This window comes from Echinops telfairi, unplaced genomic scaffold, assembly GCF_000313985.2.
Source record: "Echinops telfairi isolate 266 unplaced genomic scaffold, ASM31398v2 ScPeMD7_3509;HRSCAF=4178, whole genome shotgun sequence".
Classification (NCBI taxonomy): domain Eukaryota; kingdom Metazoa; phylum Chordata; class Mammalia; order Afrosoricida; family Tenrecidae; genus Echinops; species Echinops telfairi.
The window spans coordinates 16129533-16151147 of NW_022107407.1; the positions used below are offsets into that span (position 1 = coordinate 16129533).

At 38.6% G+C, this 21615-nt stretch overlaps 1 protein-coding gene across 3 annotated transcripts in view; it reads right to left on the reverse strand.

The window, feature by feature from the left end:
* The window catches only part of GSK3B (glycogen synthase kinase 3 beta), a 202156-nt gene that overhangs the window by 94583 nt on the left and 85958 nt on the right, over positions 1–21615 (reverse strand). For all 3 annotated transcript variants that reach the window (XM_045294219.1, XM_004709801.2, XM_004709800.2), the window contains exon 3: positions 17334–17417. In XM_045294219.1, coding sequence (XP_045150154.1) covers positions 17334–17417 — 84 coding nt within the window. The remainder of the gene's footprint in view (positions 1–17333; positions 17418–21615) is intronic.

Here is a 21615-nt window from a genome sequence, read left to right on the forward strand (position 1 = left end):
AGGAAGGAAGGAAGGAAGGAAGGAAGGAAGGAAGGAAGGAAGGAAGGAAGGAAGGAAGGAAGGAAGGAAGGAAGGAAAATCCTTGTGCTGGGCCAACTAAGCCAATGACAGAGGGCAAACACTTGACGATCCCACTTAGATAACATAAGCAAATACACAGAAACCAAAGACTGTTAGTGGTTATCAGGCTTGATAGTCGTGTGCTACTTTTTTTTTTTTAATTCAAAAGGAAAATTCTATTTTGTTTTTCTGGTTACCCTTTGTTGGAAGGTTTTCTAAGTGTATATCACAGGTAAAGGTTCAAATTCCATTCCTGGTATGCTTCTTAAATAATCAGGATATTGAAATCGTTTTTAAAATGTACATATTAGGTTAAATATTTGATTTAAAATAATTTCAACTTTTTCTTTCTATGTTTAAAGTATGGCTACTGTAAAACTTCCTGTGTGACTCACATTTATACGTTGAAAGTACTAACCTAAACTTGATTCTGTTCCATGATCTGCCTGCCTTATTTCTGTACATGCAGCATACTGTCAGCTGTGTTATTAAAAACTACCAGTCACCTTTCTCAGCCCAGTTCCCATTGTTATCTTTTCATATTTTATTTTAGCTAGTCTTAAATATTATTTTTCCAGGCATATGGGTACATTACTAATGATGCTGCAGTAATCCCTCAAACGCTTCTGTGGTATATTTATAGGGCTCCGGTGTATAGACTAATTATATAATTAATTCATACTTTAATTTAGAATAATTAACACATTTCTTACAATAGCACTTTCTGCCCTGGAGTCTTTTTAGTTGAGTATATTTGCTGATGACAAGGTTATCACATGTTTTAAACCTAAATGCTTATTTGCAAGATGCTCATCCCTTGCCTCTAATCACTCTCAGTTCAACACAGCCTCTCTCACTTCAACTCTCTCCTATAGGATAAGCTGCTTTACAAATTCTATCCACTAGCCACAATAGCTTTCTGACATACAAATATATTTCTCCTCACCTCAGCAAGATCATCAGATTAGGTAGGCCCTGGTTCATTTTCTACTGGTTTACAGACAACACTGTTAAGATGAGAATTCTATCAATAGAATATATAGATGCAACGCAATTCTAATAGAAATTACAACAGTCTTCTTTGCAGAAATGGAAAAATTTACCCAGAATTGTATGGCATTGCAAGATTAAGAACTTATACTTCCCTCCCAATGTGAAAACACAGTATTCGAGCTACCATAACCTAAACAGGTTGGTATTGGTGTAATAAAAGATGCAAACATCAATGAAAGAGAATTGAGAATTAAGAAATAAACACACACACATCTACATTAATTTTTTACAAGAACGCCAAGTCCCTAGACTTAGCCTCTTAAATAAAATGATGCAGAGACAACTGGATTTCCACATACAAAAGCATGAAGCAGGATTTATACTTCACACCACATATGAAAATTACCTCAAATGGGTCAAACACTTGCAACCTCAAGACTCCTACAAGAAAATATAGTAGTCTTTTAGGACCCAACTTTTTATCAATGAATCTTAAATATGACACCAAATCACTAGCAACAAAAGGCTTTAACAACTAAGTGAAGAAACAACCTATGAAAGATTATTTATGGAAATAATATATCAAATAAGGGCTTAGTATGTACAATATATTAAGTAACTAAAGCAAAAACTCTCGTAACAGCAACAATCCATTTAAAAAGTACAATGTATTAGGTATTTCACCAAAGAATTAAAAAATTTAAAAAGACAGCCTTCATCTCATCTCATGCCTAAAACAAAGTAAATGCCAAAGTTTAAAAACAAGAATTATAAATGTTCCAAGAGAAATCATAAGACATTTTGCAAATTCTGGAGAAGGGCATCTAAAAGTCATTGGAGAACAACAGCTATGTTAACCACATGAAATTATAACTATTTATACTTTTTTAAAAAATCCACACAAATCAATTTTAAAAAACAACAACAACCTGTCAATAAAATGCTGCAAATGACAAACAGCTAGTTTGGTTTTGTTTAAAAGAAACGGAAACCATTTAAATACAAAAATTAAAAAGGCCTGAGCACAAGAACACACAACTGACCAACAAATATGTAGAAAGTTGTTCAACCTGTCACAATTTTTTCAATTTAAAAAAGTAACAGTGAGTTACCACTGTTCGCCTGTCAAATTGGAAAAGAAAATTCAATTTGAAGAAAACCAAAAACTAGAACATAGTCAATGTCCAACACGTACTGTCACAAGTTTCTTATCAAAGTCCAAGCTGGTCAACCATTTGGAAAGACAATGGGTTACCACCAATCATCCTTTAGTGAACGTATAAACCCCAACCCTAGGAGGGCCATTTTAAATAGTTAATTTTTTATAAAAACTGTGTTGGCATGCATGAAAGATGACTACAATACATTTTGTGTGTGAAGAACAAGAAATTTCAAAATAAACTACATGCTGCACCTTGTAAAAAGACGTACTCAAGGGCAGATCAAATGAACATGGAGAAGCACCTGCCTTTGTGGGGGCATGTCGAAGAAGCACTGGCGCCAGAACTAAAGGTGCTCTCAATGACCACAGCTGGAATAATTTAAGCAATAAAATAAAGATACTGGTACACTGAATTATAACCAAACTATAAACTAAATATCCAAGAGTTCACACTGATACAAAGACATGACTGAATACATTAATAAATGAGAGAGAAAAAAATCTCCCGATGATTTACATAGATATTCCACATTCTGGAAAAGGAGCATAATTCCCTTCTCCTGTACAGTGGCTTCTTTGCAAAGAATACATCGTGAAAGAGGGTTAAATTTACAGAATAAGACCTTGACAAACACTATCTCCACCAGGTGAAAGGCTGAATATCAAACGTCATAAATCATGTGGCTAATAAGCCTCCTTGATAGGAAAGAATGGAAATGGCATTTTACCTCTATAATAAGGTGACCAGACGTCCCACTTTTGGCGGAACAGTCCTGATTTTTAACAATTTTTCCCACGTCCCGCGGCATTTTAAAAAAGTCCCGATTTTTGGAAAGAATGCACGACAAGCTAGGTAGGGTATACGGTTTTCGGCTGCCATGTGGCTATTTCGCCAGGATATGAGTTTTATTAAGGGTGCCCTGCTTTACCAATGTTAAAATGTGGTCACTTTACTCTATAGTCTTCTTCCTCACAAGGTACAGCTCCAGTCTTACCAGGAGAAAAACACAAATTCTAATAGTGAAGTATATGCTACAAAATACTAGACCAGTACTTCTTAAAACTGTCACGATTATTAAAAACAAGGAAAGCCTGGGGAATGCTATAAAGAAGAAGTGTGTAGAGACATAACTGACTGTAATGTTTGACCCTAGAGAGGATCAAAGTACAGAAAAAGGATGTTATGTAAGCACCAAGGCGATCTGAATTAGTTTGTATTAATACTGTTTCATATTAATTATAGACTCCATGTTAACAGAAACTGTTACAGTAGGGGCAATTATGCACATGTCAGGGGACATGCAGCTGCACTACTGTTCACAAGTCTTCCACAATGATTAAATGAGTAAAACATACATAAAAAGTGCTTTATAAACCATAATATGTTAAAGAAAAGTTTGAATTTTTAGTCATGATTTAATCTCAGAGTTTGATAAAATGATTCATATATATTGTATTTAATTCTTTTTTCAAACATTTTGATGTATAAGGGGAATTCAAAACATTAGTGGAAAAAGGAATTAAAACATACTGAAAGTTTCTCAAGAATTTTAAGCCCCCTCATATGTTTTATAATTTATTAGTACTCACCACTGCCACGGAGTTGATTTCTACTCCGGGAGCTGCTATAGGTCAGAGAAGAACTGCCCTGTGTTTCTAATGTTGTAAATCTTTATGGGAGCAAAAAGCCTCATTGTTTTCCTTCAGAGAATTTGGTGGAGTTGAAATGCTGATCTTGGGGTTAACAGTCCAATTTATTGTTATGTCTTCATTATTTTTAAATTGATGGGGTTTACAATCAAAAGACTCAAGAAAAGCAGCATCTGGTCAGAGAATCACTGCTTCTTATATAGTCTATTACACTACACTAAGACATGTACCCCTATAGGTGTGGAAGCTTCTATTGTACACACTTTTCTACCAAGAACCACAATTATACTAAGGAGTACAGGAATAAAGTAAAGAAAATGTCAGAATTTCTGAAATGGTAAAGCAAAAAGCTAAAACAACTTTTCCCCAGCAAAAAGGGAAACTTGTTCTACGGGCATACACTCAACCAGCATTTATTCAATAAAATCTACTAACTCTGGGTTGTGAACAGTGAGAGTAAACAACTCCAGGCCTGAGAATAATGTCAAAACAATAAGGATCTTGATGGAGAGCAATGAAGAAGAGCTGGTAGGGTCAGGACACAAGGAAAAAGGCAAATCAATCAGAAGTTTAATACAGCAAACAAGAGAAAGAAGTAGCTAAAAAGGCTAGGTCAGTAAGGGTCAGCCCTAGGTTGCACCCGCTCAGAAGACATCTGAACAGGATGGGCAAACTGAAAAGCTTTCCCAAATAACCACCACCGCAAAGCAGAAGCATCACTGGCACTCACTGAAAACCAAACCAAACCATTAAAGCACTACACCTACTGTTGTTGAATTGATTCCAATTCGTAGTGGCCCTGTAAGACACGGTAGGGGGTAGAACGGAACCCTGGTGCTTCCAAGGCTGCAATCCTTATGGAAGCAGGCTGCCGCATTATGCTCCCAGGGAGAATAGGGAGTTTGAACCCTTGATCTTTGTTTAGCAGCTTTGCACTTAACCACTGCACCAGCGGGGCTCCATTATCACTGAAACACAGGGCGCTTCAATACAAGCTCTGACCATACACTAAAAAGCTATTGAATCCAGCACTAGGTTTAAAAGTAAAATCACACTCATCTTTGCAATCTAGAGAAATCCAAAGTCAGCGGTTCAAAATCATTGGCCTTTACTCCCAAAAAGATTTACTCTCGAAACCCAAATCTTAAAAAAATAGGAGAACATTTGTTAAGTCATAAACTGGAAAACATGAGACCAAGGCAAAGACACATCATTCAAATGAGGAAGACCATTAGCACGAAGTCATAATGGGAGCCACGGTTTACAGCGACTCCAAGGTTTAAATAAGACATAGGAGGACAAAGGAAGCTGTCACAGAAGCATGACTGGCGTGGTTCAATGGAGCACAGTTACAGGCAGGGCTATAGAAATGGGAATGGATCATGACTGGGAAATGTACATGATGCCTGATAGAAGCACTTACAAGATTGATCCAAGGCCTCTGGATCAAGGCAGTGAGGGCACACTCAGGTCTATCTCCATCAAGGACACACCCAGGCAAACCCTTAAGGGAGTGGCCAGCAGTTTCGAACTGTGCTGAGTAGCCCCAGTGCATAAACACTAAGCCACAGGGCTCTTTATACTTAATGGTGAGAGATTAAATATTTTCTCCCTAAAATCAGAAACAAAGCAAGAATATCCCTGTTACGTCTCTTCTTCTGTACAACATTATACTGAAAGTTCAGTGATATGACAGTAGCAAGGAGAGGAAAAAAAAGGTACCCAGACTAGAAAGGAAGAAGTAATGCTATGTCTATTTACTGATCACATGGTTTTATATAAAGAAAATTTTAAACAATCACTTAAAAAAACAACTACTGGCAAATGAGTTCCGCAAGGTTGCAAAATATAGAATCACAATACAAAAATCAATTGTATTGGACATCCCCAAATGAAATTAAGAAAACAATTCCCTTTACAATAGCACACAAAGATAATATATGGAAAATTATTATTATACCTATATTTTGATAAATATATTTAATAAATATATGCTATTATATGGGCTGAACTCCATTGCCACTCTCATTCAGTTTTCTTGGGATTTAGCTATCTTTCAGTAAATCATCTAGATCCAGTTCCCAACAGTGAATCAGGCACCTGGCTAACTGCTGAAAATACACAACTGAACAGGTGATAGCCATGCTATCAAACATTTCATAACCTAGGAAGTCAGAAGTTAATTAAAATATAATAAAAGTGTAATATACAAGATATTTTGAGGTAAGCTTTTGGGGCTAGAAAGAGGGTTGGGAGAAGGAGAGAAATAGGTCTCAGATGGGGTTTCTTTTGAGCAAATATGAAATGATGAACAAGAATTCACAATAAGATGAAAGGAGAAGGGTAGAAAAGAGGCATTCAAAGGGGAATCTGCATTCACACAGACCAAAACACACGTTTTAAAGTAAAGCGGGAACATAAACAAGGTGCTCTGGTGATGTAATAAATTATGTGCTGGGCTATTAACTGCATAGTCAGCAGTTCAAAATCATTGGCCTTTTCCTCCCCAAAAGATCTATTCTTGAAAATGCAGAGGGGCAGATCTACTCTGTCCTGTGGAGTCACTATGAATAGGAACCACTGGACGGAAGTGAGGTTTTTTTTAATGGAACAGACAGCATGAGAGGAGGAGAAATGAGCAAGGTGATGTTGAAGATACATGCAGACTGGGTATGCCCTGTTAGAAATCTGGAATGTACTTTTTAGGAAAGTGAGTAAGTGGCATAATGACATAAGATTGCTATTTTATAGTAGGGATAGTCACAACTCCGATCCCCGAAGATGCTAATTCATCCACGACACTTTTGTTAAGCCCAGATATTGACTTCTTGGCACTGCTATTTCAATAGATTAGTAATCTATGACTTATCCTTGTTTTAAAATTCTGTTTAGGTTAGGAAAGGGGACGGAGGAAAGAGTAGTATGTCCTTACTCACCGTCATGGTGTCAATTCTGACTCACAGCGACCCTACAGGGTAGAACTGCCCTGTGAGTTTCTGAGACTGTTACTCTTTAAGAAAGTAAGCCTTATCTTTCTCCCAAGGGGCAGCTGGTGGTTTTGAACTACAGCCTAATGCATAACCACTACACCACCAAGGCTCCTAAAATAGGTGTTAGAAGAGAAAGCACCAAGAATTTAGAAAATAAAAATGTGGGCCTAAAATGAACTAAGTAGCATCAGTAGAAACAGAGTAGATTAAATCATTAAGTCAATAGTCTAGGAATAACAAGCAGGCTTATATTTTTGAAAAATGATATGCTACATGCTGAATAAATGTTTCTATGTTTGTTTACTCCTTTGTCGGTATCTATAGTAGAGTGATATTTATAATGATTAAAAGCACCTGACATCAAAGAGGAATCTGCTCCAAAGGTAATTTGTGAATGGGGAACATGGGAGGTAGAGCCATTCACTATGGCAGGGGTGAGGGGAAAAGCACTTTCATTCCAACAAGTGACATCTGATAGGCCAGTCTTCTAGCTGGAGGTTTCCAGCCAGGACTTAGATTTGGGGATCTAGAGGTTAGCAGACAGACCTCAGGTGAAGATAAATATTAAATATTCCCTAAAGTCAAAAGGGTGGAGAATATAAAGTATAAGTATAAAGAGAGAGGTTTACACATAAAACTCCAGGGAACAGCATCAATTAAATGGCATGGTAGGGGAAGAATTATCATGTACATACATGATCACATTTAGTTCCTACAAGATCACAAGGAGCTACAAGCAAAGCTACAAGCTTCAAAAAGCACATGGAAAAATACAATTAAAAGATAATGGAACTTTTCCATGAATTGTCTGACACTCCCTTGTAGTAGCCTCATTTGATGCAGATAAGGAAAAGACTAAACTGTCTACCATCACATAGCCTCTGTATAGCAGACACAGTCAAGCACAAATAGGTAGGGTTGCAAAAACAGTCTTTCTTCAAAAATATGGTTTTAAAAAAACTATTTTCTTAATTTCATTCTTTAATATAACTGCATTTGGGAGTGAGAAAGAAATTAACAGTTGAACTAGAAATGATTTGGAATACACAGTCCCTCCCCCACTACACACGCCTGCACGTAAGAAGGGGTTTCAAAAAAACTGTGGAAAGTGTTATTAAAAGATAATGAAATTTTCCCACTAACTTTTTGAAGCCTGCTCCTAAAACTTTTAGCGACCTCATATAAAAATTTTATGCTAAAAGTAAAATATAAGTGGAAGGTTAAAAGCATGGAATCCAGAGCCAGAAAGCTTGGGCTCAAATCACAGCTCCACCACTTTTTGTGTAGACTCGGACAAATACTTAATTTTTTGTTCCTCAAGTCTCATCTATTAAATGAGGATAAGAAGGCAACTTATTTTGTTGCTATTCTGATAACCTGTATTATCTAAATTAGAACAGGACCTAAATATTTAATTCATCAACATCTAGTTCATTTTTGACTCATATCGACTGTACAAGACAGAGTAGAATTTCCACGAAAGGGTTTCCAAGGCTGTAATCTTTATGGAAGCAGATTGCCACATCTTTCTCCCACTAAACAGCCGATGTGTTTGAACTGCTGACTTTTCCAGTTAACAGCCCAAAGTTTACCCCCTGCCCCACCATAGTTCTTGCCTAAGTGTTAGGCATTATTAACAGCTACGTATATCGACTGCAAACATAAACACATTTGTTGAGAGTGTGGACGTTTCATAAAGCACTTCGAGATCTTGCAGTGACCAGGGATCCTCAGTCATAGAAGGTGCCCTTTAAACAGAATCTCTCTGTATGTTGGTTATTTTGTCATCACTATACACTTCACTGTACTATTGATATGGAGAAGGAAAAAAAACTAATCAATATACTTATTGTATCTATGTAGCTATAATCCTCTCTTGCCTTTTTTTTTTTTTAAGCAAAAGGGAAGACATTTATTGGCGCCCATACAGGAAAGCCTAGAGGGGCCCAGCATACCCTACTGTGCAGGCATGCCCAGCAAAGGGTCACACCATTCACTGTGCCCCCATGTCCCAGAGGGATTCCCCTTGAGCTGAGCCCCAAAGCTCTCTTGCCTTTTGGGTATATGACTCAATCTACTCTTCTTCATCTTTTTGAGGATCTATTACAAGATATGCCCCTCATCTCTTTGAGGATCTAATACAAGATATGCCCCAACTCCCAAAATGCATGTTTCATTTTAGAAAATTCACAGAACTTCTGCAGACAGGTGGTTAAAAATACTGGTTTAAATCATTCTGGGCAGGTCATTTCATTTCTCTGTGATTGGGAATGTAAGCTCCATTGTCTCAGTTTCTGCTACTATAAAATGGGACTAATAACAGTATCCATTCTTCACTGGGTTGCTGTGAGGTTTACGTGAATTAAAAAGCACATGTAAAAAGATGAGAATAATATTGGATGCAAGTACAGTTTTATATTAGTAAACAGAAGAAAATGTAAAAAATAATTAGTGGTTACCTAATGTTAATTATATGCCAAGGGCATACAAGAAAATCCCGACTGTAGAGATGTTTACAAATGTAAACTATCTTGCCCAGCATCATATTGCTATCCAGTGGCAAACCAAGAATGCACACCTAAAGATTTGTAGTGGTAAAGCCAGTGCACTCTACTCTTGATGGTATATCACATGTGCCACTCTCATAGGGGGTCTGAGTTGAAATCAACTCGGGCAGTAAGTGCCACCCTTTTTCTCTCTAAGGCTAGAACCCACAAGCATAACCAAACACAGCATTCTTCTCCCTGGTCCCAGAAGCAGCCATCTAGTTTTCCCTCCACAAGGTGACTATCAACAGAACAAAGCTCCTAAGAGAAACAAAATCAATTTGCCATCCTCACTACTTAAACCATTTAGATGTTAACAGTTTTATTTAAGGAAGGTTCTTTATTATTCATGTAAACTAAGAACCACAAGGTAAAATATTTTCACATATAAGGTTACTTATGGAAACGCTTTAAAAAACAAGCTATTAATTTATTTAGATAAAATGTACAATGTTTGCAAAAACACAGCATGTCCTTCAGAGTCCTAGGGCTCTGCAGAGGTAAGCTCTAATTCAGGAAAAGGCCAAGTCAGCCGCTCCCACACCCCATGCCCCACTAAAGCCACTGTTTCTTGGCTGTTTTATCTATCAAGGTTCTCCATAAAAGATTAATTGTCAAGTCTTGATACAATGAAAACAGTGTTCTGTTGGGTTAGATACTGGAGCTCAAAAAAGAACTATAAAGTACAGACTCTCAAAATACTCAGAAATCCAATTTGTAAGAATTCATTACACCAGTGGAAAAAAATAGAATTCTTACATGAACTTTTTTGAAACCAGCTCACGTTTCTAATTGGGAGAAAGGAAAGGATGTGTTATTGTGGTTTTTGTAGGTTCCATCCCACAGCGACCCTATGCAAAACAGAACGAAACCCTGCCTGGTCCTGTACCATCCTCACAATTGTTCCTAATGCCCGAGTCCATTGGTGCAGCCACGCTGTAGCAATATCCATCTCATTGAGGTCCTTGCTCTGCCCTCTGCCAAGCACGATATTCTTCTGCAGGGATTGGTCTCTCCTCACAACATGTCCAAAGAATGTAAGTTGAATGAAGTCTTGCCATTTTTGCCTCTAAGGAGCACTCTGGCTTTACTTCTTTCAAGACAGAGTAGTTTGTCCTCTTAGCAGTCCCTGGTACTTTCAATATTCTTCTCCAGCACCACAATTCAAATGCATTCTCTCCTTTGGTCTTCTTTATTCAATGTTCAACTTTCACATGTATATGAGGCAAATGAAATTATCATGGCTTCTGTCAGGTACACCCTAGTCTTCAAAGGAGCATCCTAGCTTTTCAGTCATCTAAAGAGGTCTATGCAGCAGATTTACCTAATGCAATATGTTTTATGATCTCTTGACACCGGCTTCCATGATCACTGCTTGTAGATACAAGGAAGGCAAAATCCTTGACAACTTCAACCTTTTCTCCATTTCTTATGATGTTATCAATTAGTCCAGTTGTGAGTTTTTGTCTTCTTTACACTGAGTTGCAATCCATATTGAAGGCTACAATCCTTGCTCTTCACTAAGTGCTTTAAGTCCTCCTCCCGCTGCTTTTAGCAGGCAAGGTTGTGTCATCTGCATATCACAGGTTGTTCATTAGCCTTTTTTCAATTCTGATACCATATTCTTCATATAAGCCATCTTCTCTGATTATTTGTTCAGCATACAGATTGAGCAAGTATGGTGAGAGGATACAACCCTGACACACACCTTTCTTGGTTTTAAACCATGCTACTTATTCTGAAACCAGTCAGAATCACAAAAAGCCATTGAGCAACCTTGAATATAACTTTTGAATGCTACAAATAGTTAATGTACCTGGCAGGTAACCCAAAGGTGAAAAGCCACTCAAACATGCATTGGGGGAAAACTCTGGTAGATCTACTCCCTCAAAACAAGTCATTAAAAATCTTATAGAAGATAATTCTAATCACATACTAGGGTCTGCATAAGTCAGAACAGGTCTTTGTAAATCAAAACCGACTAGATAGCAACCGACAATCTTGTTGTTAGGTGCCACTGAGTCAATCAAGTCTTAACTCACAGCGATTCACTGTGAGCAACAGAATGAAATCCTCAAAAATGCCTGCTGGGTTTGAGCTCATTGTTGCAGCCATTGTGCTAACCCATCTCAGTACATGTCTTCTTTCCCACTGACCCTTGGCTTTATCAAACATGATGCCTTTACCCCAGGAGCGATGCCTGCTGATAAAGACCAAAGAAAGAGTACAGTAAGTGGTTATATGATGGTATTACATCAAATGGAAGATTACGACTATGACTAACGAAGTCACATATCTAGTGTCTTTCCTTACTTCCTACTCTCTCAAGACAGGTATTTGAGGGCTAGCTGGATTTCCCTGGAGCTGGGTTAGCAGAGAATATAGCAACAGCCCGATGTGAAGTGAGCAAACATTCACCAGGGCTGCCCCACCATGCACTGCACTACAGTCCCTGGGCCAGTGTGCCCAGGAGTCCCCATATACCACATAACATCCCATTTCAGAGAACACAGTGTGGACATTAGTGATGCATAACTGTACTGGCTACATAATTAACAGGCTAGAAGTTATAGAATGTAGGTGGTTAGTTAAAATCCCTAAGAAAAACAATCTGTAAAATGCCGGCGTGGAAATACAATAACCCAAAGGTTACTGCTGGGAAAATCAGATCTCGTTAATCTGATACCAAATTGTAGATCCATGTGATTATCTTACCTCCGTTTCCCATACCACCTACATAAAGCAATACTGTGTCCTCTGAGCCTAACCACCAAGAGGTCAGACCTCACCGTGTAAAGCACACAGTCCTCCAGACTACCACATTTGCTGAAGACTTCAGAGACCAGTAAGTGTTCGAGTTCCCACACCACCACTACTTCTGACCTGCTGGCTACATTTCAGGGAGTCCCCACTACCTTTCCAGAATGCTAACCATAAGCTCCAAGGCTCCCAGGACTCCTCACTTCTAATCTGGTTCCTACTCCTCCTTTGGATTGAATAATTCATTATACAAGAATAACTTGCAGAACTTATAGAAAGTGTTATACTTAACGATTACAATTTTACAGTAGGGAAACAGATATACATGAAAGAGATACTTGAGTGACACCTGGAAAGGTTCCCAAAGTGGGTTTTCATAGCCCCAAAAGGGAGACACTGCCCTCTCTCATGTGCATCAGTGTCTTTTACCAATCAGGAAGTTCATGGAGGGTGTGCATCCAGAGCCTTCACTGGAGAGCCTCATGACATGGACACAGCTGATTGCATCCTCTCTCACCCCGGTTCCTAAGATCAGCTGAGAGGGTGTGGTAGAGCTTCTTGCATGGTTAGCTTCCCATGTAAGAGTCATTTCATTTGCATAATCAGTTAGTTTAGGGATGAGCTACTAGAGTAGCGTTTTCTAAATGAAGGATACCACCCTTGGGCGGCAAGGGGGGGCGGGGGCAGGGGGAGATCACAAGTATGACTCAAACACCTGAAAGAGCAGATTATGGGCTATCGTTCAAAAGTTTTTCATTGCAAGGGACACTAAGTAATTTTTTTCTTTAAAGGGGGCAGTAAGTCAAGTAAGTTTGGAAACCTATATACTAGAGGCCTCATCACAAACATTTCCACCATGGGGAAATTTCAATGTTTCAGAAGTTCTCCTCTCATGAATCAAGGACAAAGACCCAATTATTTGGGTGCAACTAATCATAAACCACATAGCCACCATAATATATATAAAACATTCGGCCAAATGGTGGTTAGTGAAAATATCTGTCAAATATTATAGCTACCCAAATTTAACTTCACACAGAACTGGAAAGTGCGTATAGACTAAAATCTAGATGGTAAAGACCAGGAGTAGTTTAGCTACAATCCTAAAACTGAAAATAGCAATGAGGAAAGAGTTTAGGGCACTATCGCAGGACGACTTTACAGCAGTTTATAACCAATATCTCTAAATACTACGTGGAGGGAAAGGAAAAGTTTTATAACATCACGAATAATCAATTAATGAAGTTAGAGTGTATATAAAACTATGTACAAAACTCATTGCCATCGAGTAGATTCTGAATCACAGTGACCCTATAGGAGAGGGCAGAACTGCCTCTGTGGGTTTCTGGGATTATAACTCTTTACATGATTAGAAAGCCTCATCTTTCTCCCAAGACTATTTAAAAAATACATATAAAATGAAGATGCAAAGAACTGAAGTCAAAGATTATTCTAATGAATTTGTTGAAACAATTTTTCTTCTTTCAATCTTTCCATTAAGGGAGCAATAACAGAGGTCAAGAGAAAAGTTTTACCAAACAAAGAGAGTCTGGAAGAATCCGAGACCAGAAGGGACTCTAGTCAGGTAGAATCTATATGCAAATGAAGACAGGGCCACAGAGACAAAGAAAGACAGAGAGATGGTCAAATAAAGGAAGGCAGACCCACCAGTGAATGAGGCTGACGGAGAACCACAGGAAAAGTGAACTAAGTTATCAAAGGAAAAGAAATCTAAATTGGGGGGGGGGGTGCACAAAGTCCAAATGAGAAAGACAAAACCTAGAGAAAGAAAAGAGAGCCCAAGAGCCCAAAGTAAAAGAGCTGGAGATCTAGAGAGGAAGGGAGATATGTAGTGGAGGGAAAGGATGGGGATACACTAGAGAAATAGACTGACAGGAAGGGCGGCAGAGGAAAAGAGCTTCAGAGATGAATGTGGAGAATGAAGAGCAAACTAAACCCACTGCCACTGGGTTGATGCCCACTCATAGCGACCATATGTGACAGGTAGAACTGCCCTTTTGGGGTCCCAAAGCTATAATCTTCAGGGGAGCAGAAAGCCTCCTCTTTCTCCTGAAGGGTGAATTGTAGATTCAAACAGCTGACTTTGGGGGGTTGGCAGCCCAACCTGAAACGCCACCAGAACTCTTTATAGAGAACGAAACCAAAAACCAAACTCACTGTCATGAAGCCAATGCTGACTCACAGCGATGCCCCTGTGGGTTTGTGTGACTAACTGTTTACAGGAGTAGAAAGCCCAGTCTTTTTTCCACAGAGCTGCTGGTGGTTTCAAACTGCCAACCATGTGGATCACAGCCCAACACGTCACGACTACTGAAATCTCTGCACCACCAGGGCTCCATAGAGAATGAAAGAGGATTAAAAATTATTCTCATAAACATTTGAATCATTCATCTTAGAGTAGAACCAAATCTTTCATCACTATATTCCTAAAACATTATATTCTTGCTTTCTTTCTTATCCTTACAACACGCTCTCAACTCATCCACTAACTGCCTCCTCAAACCTCCTTTATACTCATATTCCTATCACTGATCCTCCAAAATTTTCCCGTGTGCTCAAAGGATGCGTCCTGACCACCCCAGTCCCTTCCCCTTGTGGAGGGTTCTTTTTATTGCCTTGCCTTAGATCAGTGTTTCCCAACCTGTGGGTCGCAACCCCTTTGAGGGTCTAAGGGCCCTTTCACAAGGGGTCGCCTGATTGATAACAGTAGCAAAATTACAGTTACGAAGTAGCAACAAAAATAATATTATGGTTGAGGGAGTCACCACAACATGAGGAAATGCATTAATGGGTCCCAGCATTAGGAAGTTTGAGAACCACTGCTCTATAGCAACCTCTATAGGACAGAGTTATAACTGCCTCTATGAGTTTCTGAGACTATTCAATGTTTACAGGAGTACAAAGCATCACGTTTTTCCCACGGAGTGGCTGGAGAGATTCACGCTACTGCCTTGTAAGCACCACACCACCAGGGCTCCTAAAACACCCTCGAGACTAGTATACAAGTATATTTTTATTTGCATACAAATAAAAATGGGCTCTACATTTGCTTGCTGCCTCCTATGCCCAACCCAATAAAGGTATTTACATTATTATGCTAACCCTTTTTACAGCAGATGTAAACAACTGGCACAACATGCTTATGAAAATGCCTTAGGGCATAGGTTCCCAAACTTCCCTTTTCAGAAAGAAAGAAAAAAAAAAAGGTAATTGCTCTGTCCCAAACCCCAGCATTAAAAACTTATGTACTGCAGCCCATAATCCAGGGCAATACTTAGGTATCTGTGTTTGCAACCCCCTGGATCATTACAATGCCTCCCAGGGGGACGTATAGCCCACTTTGGTAAACACTGACTTGGGGGTAGAAGGGGAAGCAAGCTGGCAAACACATATTGAAGCCACACATTGCATACATACAACTATGGTGGTCAGTCGTTACGCCCCTAAAGCAAGACTTGTGTCACGGTGAAGGCTGACTGTGATCAGGACTTACCACCACATCCAGTAAGATAGTTCAGTTTTTAGGTACTACCACAAATACAATCTTATACTCAAAAAGGCTTTAATATTCTCTTTCTATTCTCTACTTTTATGAGAGCTGAATAAAACCATGCTCATAAAATACTAAAACAGTAAAACCAAACCAGTTGCCACTGGGTCAATTCTAACTCCTGACAATCCTGGGAGCTACACAGTTGAATTATTTCCTAGGGTTTTCAATGGCTATGGCCTTTGTGGTAAGCAGATCACCAGGCCTTTCTCCTGAGGCACCATGGGGTAGAGTCTAACCTCCAGCCTTCTGGATCACAGTTAAGCACTTAACTGTTATGCCTACCGCCCCTACCCCACCGCCAGGATTCTTAGTAGAACAGAACCTGGTATATAAAAACCAGCAAACAGAATAAAGAAAGAAAACAGCTGCTGTCAAATCAATGCTGACTCATGGCAACCCTGGGTATGTCAGCACAAAATTAAATCACAAGGAGACTGCAGTGGCTGGTTGCTCAGAGATTGCTGGTCTTTCTTCCAAAGGCCCTCCGGGTGATCATGGACCCATGATCCTTGGTTAACAGCTGAGCATGCACATTGTCTGCAGCATTCAGGATGCCACTGGGCACACTGCATGTATTATGTAAATGAAATCAATAACCAAGAGACAACATGTAGGGGCTTTGTAATGAGGCTTTTGCAAATAAATCTATATATAAGGCAGTGGTTCATGGAACAGATATTTTTGACCTTTACTGTCCTCCCTGTAGTACTGTGATGTTTAGCATCTAATAACAAAAAACCTTGTGGATGCAAAATTCTATTAGAAGAGTGCTGTTAGCATAACAATGCATAATATAATTTTATTTGAGAATGAACTGGATAATTCAAAGACATGCCAATGCATGTAAGGTTAAAGACACGAGTAGGTAGCTTGCTAAATTAAAAAAAAAAAAAATATATATATATATATATATATATATATAGTAGAAGCATGAACAATTAAGTACCAGGGTAAGTGAAAAAGTATTGTTACAAAAATCGTAAATCTGTACAAGGGCAGTAGGTGAAAACCACCAGCACCACTCACAGGGGCAGTTCTACCCTGTCCCATGGGGCTACTATGAGTTGGCAGTGAATCAAGTTTGATAGGAAATATAATGACTTATATAAAGCTCTTTAATACCGTTTCTAACCATATCCTTGGCCAAAGATAGGTTAAACTTGATTCTCAAAGCTATGGACTCCCTCACCCCCAAAGTCTTCCAATTTTCCTTCCCCTCTAACCAATTTTCACTTAGCAAAATCATTTTCTTCCCTCCAATGACCAGATGAACTATCATGGGACTTCCCAAATAAAAAAAGGAACACAAACCATTTAATAAAATATTTAAGTTTGAGTTCTAACAATAGATTTTTAAAATCATTCTTAAAAATTCACTCCCTTTATTGTCTCAAAAACATTTTCCTCGTGTAATTTACTGATATTGATGGCCATACCCTTGGCTCAGAATGCTTGATGTCTATGATTTGAAATTCTTACATTCAATTTGAAATTCTTCCATTCAATTAGCAAAACTATCTCAATGAGAGGGAAAAATCATTTCCTGGAAGAATAACGAATCTAGTTCAATAATCCATACAACATCCTGTGAGACCTACCTTCTCACCGCTTGAGTAGAAGAAATAACGCAATCGGACTATGTTACAGTGGTCTAGCTTTCTCATGATCTGGAGCTCCCGGTTCTGAAAAAGAAACACAAAAAATTTATCTTGACTGAGATGCTTCTGAGAAAGCATTACCATAATAAATAATAGGTGGTTGCTATTCTATCATTAGCACTGGTCTTCAGACCAAATTATTTGCTATTCGTCCACGAACTATGTTACTCCCCCACAAGATTGATTTAAAAATTGAGTGTTTAGAAACTTTATAGAGTAATTTTTAAAAATTAGCAGAGTATTTTAACCTGATTTTAACACTGCAGCTAGCATATTGTATTTTTTAAAATTCACTTTTCTAGTAATTCATATGTAGTATATATTTTAAAGAATAATCATCTTTGGTAAACTGGCAAAGTGTTAAGCTGGCACTTCGCCACAGATCAATTGAGAAGCACTGCCGGTATCTAAGAACTATTTGAAATGAACTATCAGTATAAAATTTGGAAATTATATGCATCAAACTTCTCATGGTTAAAACTTAGGGATAAGAAAAACACCTCTTCAAATTAAAAAAATCAAACTCATTCCCATCAACTCGATTCTGACTCATAATGATCCTATCAGGCAGGGTAGAACTGCCCCAGGCGGGATCCAAGACTGCAACTTTTTATGGGAGTATAAAATCTCATCTTTCTCCCTTGGGGCAGTTGGTGGTTTTGAACAACTGACCTTGTGATTTAGCAGCCCAATGAACAGCCGAAAGGCAACCACTATGCTACCAGATGTATAAAACACATCTTAGAAGTGCTATTTTCTTTCTAAGATACATTGAAAGAGTTGAGTTGGCCCTACTAAGGGGGCTCAGTTGCTAAGTTTTATAAAGCATTAAATATGGCACACTAGAAATTGCATGATCCTGCTATATTTGTAAATCATACAGACAACTTTCTTTCATGGCATTTCAAACTTATATTAATTTTCACATGAAAAGAAAGCAGCAGATAGCATGATGACTTCCTAACAGCATAAACAACGATAGTATATTTGGAGTACATATTAATAGATTCCAACAATAAAACTGATTCAGAAATCCATTTAATAAAAGGTATGTACACAGAAAGATTAACAAAATATCAGCTAAATGGCCAGAAAATATTACTTAAATAACAATATAGAAGAGGTAGGAAACATGAAGCATGGCCTTGGGAAACTGCAAGGGAAATGGGATGTCTGTCAGGAAAATGGGCAAAGCGGAGGATAGGTGTCACATGGGGGCCAAGGAGCCCGGTCGTGGAGTAAGGTTCTTAGAAGGTGGAAGCAGAAATAAGCAAATGTTGCTCCTCTAAAATTTTCCAATAGTCTCTATCTATATGTATACAGTGATATTTACACATCACCACTCTTTCTCACTCATTACTCGTTATAAAATGCCTAACTGAAGCACCAAAACAAAGAACAGCACAGTATAATTGTTTTAATAAGGATACTAACTGATGCCAGACTCTTAGGTTTTAAACATTGCAGAGAGCAAGACAAAAGAAGAGAAAACTTTACCAATTTCAAAACTGTGCTCATTTCCATTCCAAATTGAAGCTGTTACTATTAGTTCTACATTTTGCCAATTACCTTCCTGTTAGTTAATTTTGAAGGAAAGCCATTAGCAAGCCTAGACTCACATTTTCTCATGCTATACAGAAATTAGGATGGATTTACTTTTTAATTTTTACATAGCCAATCGAGTTAAAATGAGTGATTGGTTTTCCAGACTCATTAATGAAGGTAACAGAAACTATTAATTTCCCAGGTAACAGAGTTGTGTAAAATTATGTAAATTATTTTTGATTAGAAAAAAATGAGTGCAGGTACATAGACCTAAATAGTCATCTTCCCTTAACTGTGTTAATATTCTATTCCTTTAGGAAAGATGCTTAGATATTCATTCAAAATGACTTAAATATAAATTTCATTGAACAATTTTTAGAGACAGCACTAAAAAAAACAGGCACACAAAGTTTCATGACTGAGATGCACTTAAATACACAGACAGAAAGACTACAGTCAATGTACCCCAAAGAACGAGTTGACAGTCCATCATTTCAAGAGGTAGCATATGAGCAAGAACTAATGGTCCTAAAGGATGGAGTTCAAACTGCACTGAACGCATTACCCGAAAACAAGGTTCTAAGAATTGATGGAATACTCATTGAAATGTTTCAAAAAGGTGAAGAAGCAATGGAAGCACTCAATGGTCTGTGCCGGACAATTTGGAAGATAGCAACCTGGCCAACTGGAAGAGATCCATATGTGTTCCCGGTCCAAAGAAAGGAGAGCCAACAGAATGCTCAAACTATAGAATGATACCACTGATACTGCACAAAAGTAACATTTTGCTTAAGAGCACCCAACAACAGTTTCGGCAGTACATTGACAGGGAGCTCCCAGAAGTTCAGGCTGGATTCAGAAGAGGACATGGAAGAAGGGCTATCTTTGCTCATGTCAGATGGATCTTGGCTCAGTGCAGAGAATACCAGAAAAATGTTTACTTGTGTTTCAGTAACTATGCAAAGGCACAGGGCAATAATCAACTGTAGATAAACCTTGAGAAGAATGGGAATTCCAGACCACTTCACTGTGCTCACTCAGAACTTGTACATGGATCAAGAGGCAGCACACAGAACTACTACTGAGTCAGTTCTAACTCATAGTGACATTATGGGACAGAGGAGAAAGGCCTCATAAAGTTTCCCTGGCTGTAAACCTCTATGGAAGCAGTTGTCACATCTTCTCCCATACAACAGCTGGTGGGCTCAAGTCATCGCATTTGTGGTTAGTAGTTCATACACGTTAACTACTGCATCACCAGGGTTCCTTTTCTCTGACCATCACAAAATTAAATGAAAATTTTTGAACATCCCAAATGTTTGGAAATTACCTAACAAACTTCTAAATAAGCCATCTTCAAAAGAAAATGAAAAAAAAACATTCTGATCTGAATAAAACTAAAAACAGAACCTGGCAAAAGCATACAATCTGCAGAGTAAAAGGAAACATATAGCTTTATACTCCTATATTATAAAATGAGAGTTTGGAAGTTCTTGGGGCTCCTTTCTGGTCTCGGGCTGTGATTTTGATGTGAAATGTAGTAACTTTGTAGTTTGTTTCTGCATAGAAACATCAAATGGGTAACTGTGTATATAAGGCAAGGGACTGGGTTCAATCAGCTGAGTGCAACATATTTAACAATCGATTAGAAAGAGTGCATCTTTAACACTTTTTAAATCCTAGAGCAGTGGTTCTCAACCTGTAGGTCGTGACCCCTTTGGGGGGGGTGTCAAACCACCCTTTCACAGGGGTCACCCAATTCATAACAGTAGCAAAATTACGGTTATGAAGCAGCAACAAAAATAATTTTATGGTTGGGGGGGGGTCACCACAACATGAGGGACTGTCACGGCATTAGGAAGGCTGAGAACCACTGTCCTACAGTATAGAGAAACAATTTTATAAGAGTCCTCTTGAATAAAACACAATGAGATTATTTCTGTAAAGGTAATTTAAATGTAATAAAACCATTTGTCTATTCCTGCTAGCCACCTGGGATTTCTAACCCAGGCTTAGTGCTCACCCCACCACTATCCAATGCCATGTGATTCCAACTCACACTGACCTTATACAGACACACCACAGAACTGCTTCTTTTGATTTCTGAGGCTGTAAATCCTTAAGGAAGCCCTGGTGGTTTTGAACCACTATTCTTGCAGTGAGCAGCCCAAAGTACAACGCACTACACCACCAGAGCCCAGAATGTTTAGACAGGTCTAACTGATGTCATATTAATCTCTATTAGTCCCTTGATTCTCTGGGCTATTAGCAAGCAGTGCTTAAACTCTCAAAACATCAACTATATTTTCACTCCAAGCTGAGAGATATAAAGACAGAGAGGGGCTGAGATAGACAGATACAACCCAAATCCTTATAGGAGCAAAAGTCTAAATCGCTTCATAAGCTTATCCCTTCTAGCACCTTCATTTTATTGTTCAGCCAGTGGCCAATGTGAATCCCACATGATAGCCAGAAGCTCACTGCTTGCTCTTGAAGATAGTTTCATCTACAATACGAAGATCACTCTTGCCATCGCTGAAATGCCTTGACCCTCCCCCTTGCCACCCACACACATTCTACCCATCTTTTAAGTTCCGACTCATCTCCTACCTCTTTCATGAAGCCAACCCCAGCTGCTCCCACTCACACTAATCTTTTCCTGGCTGTAAATTCCTGA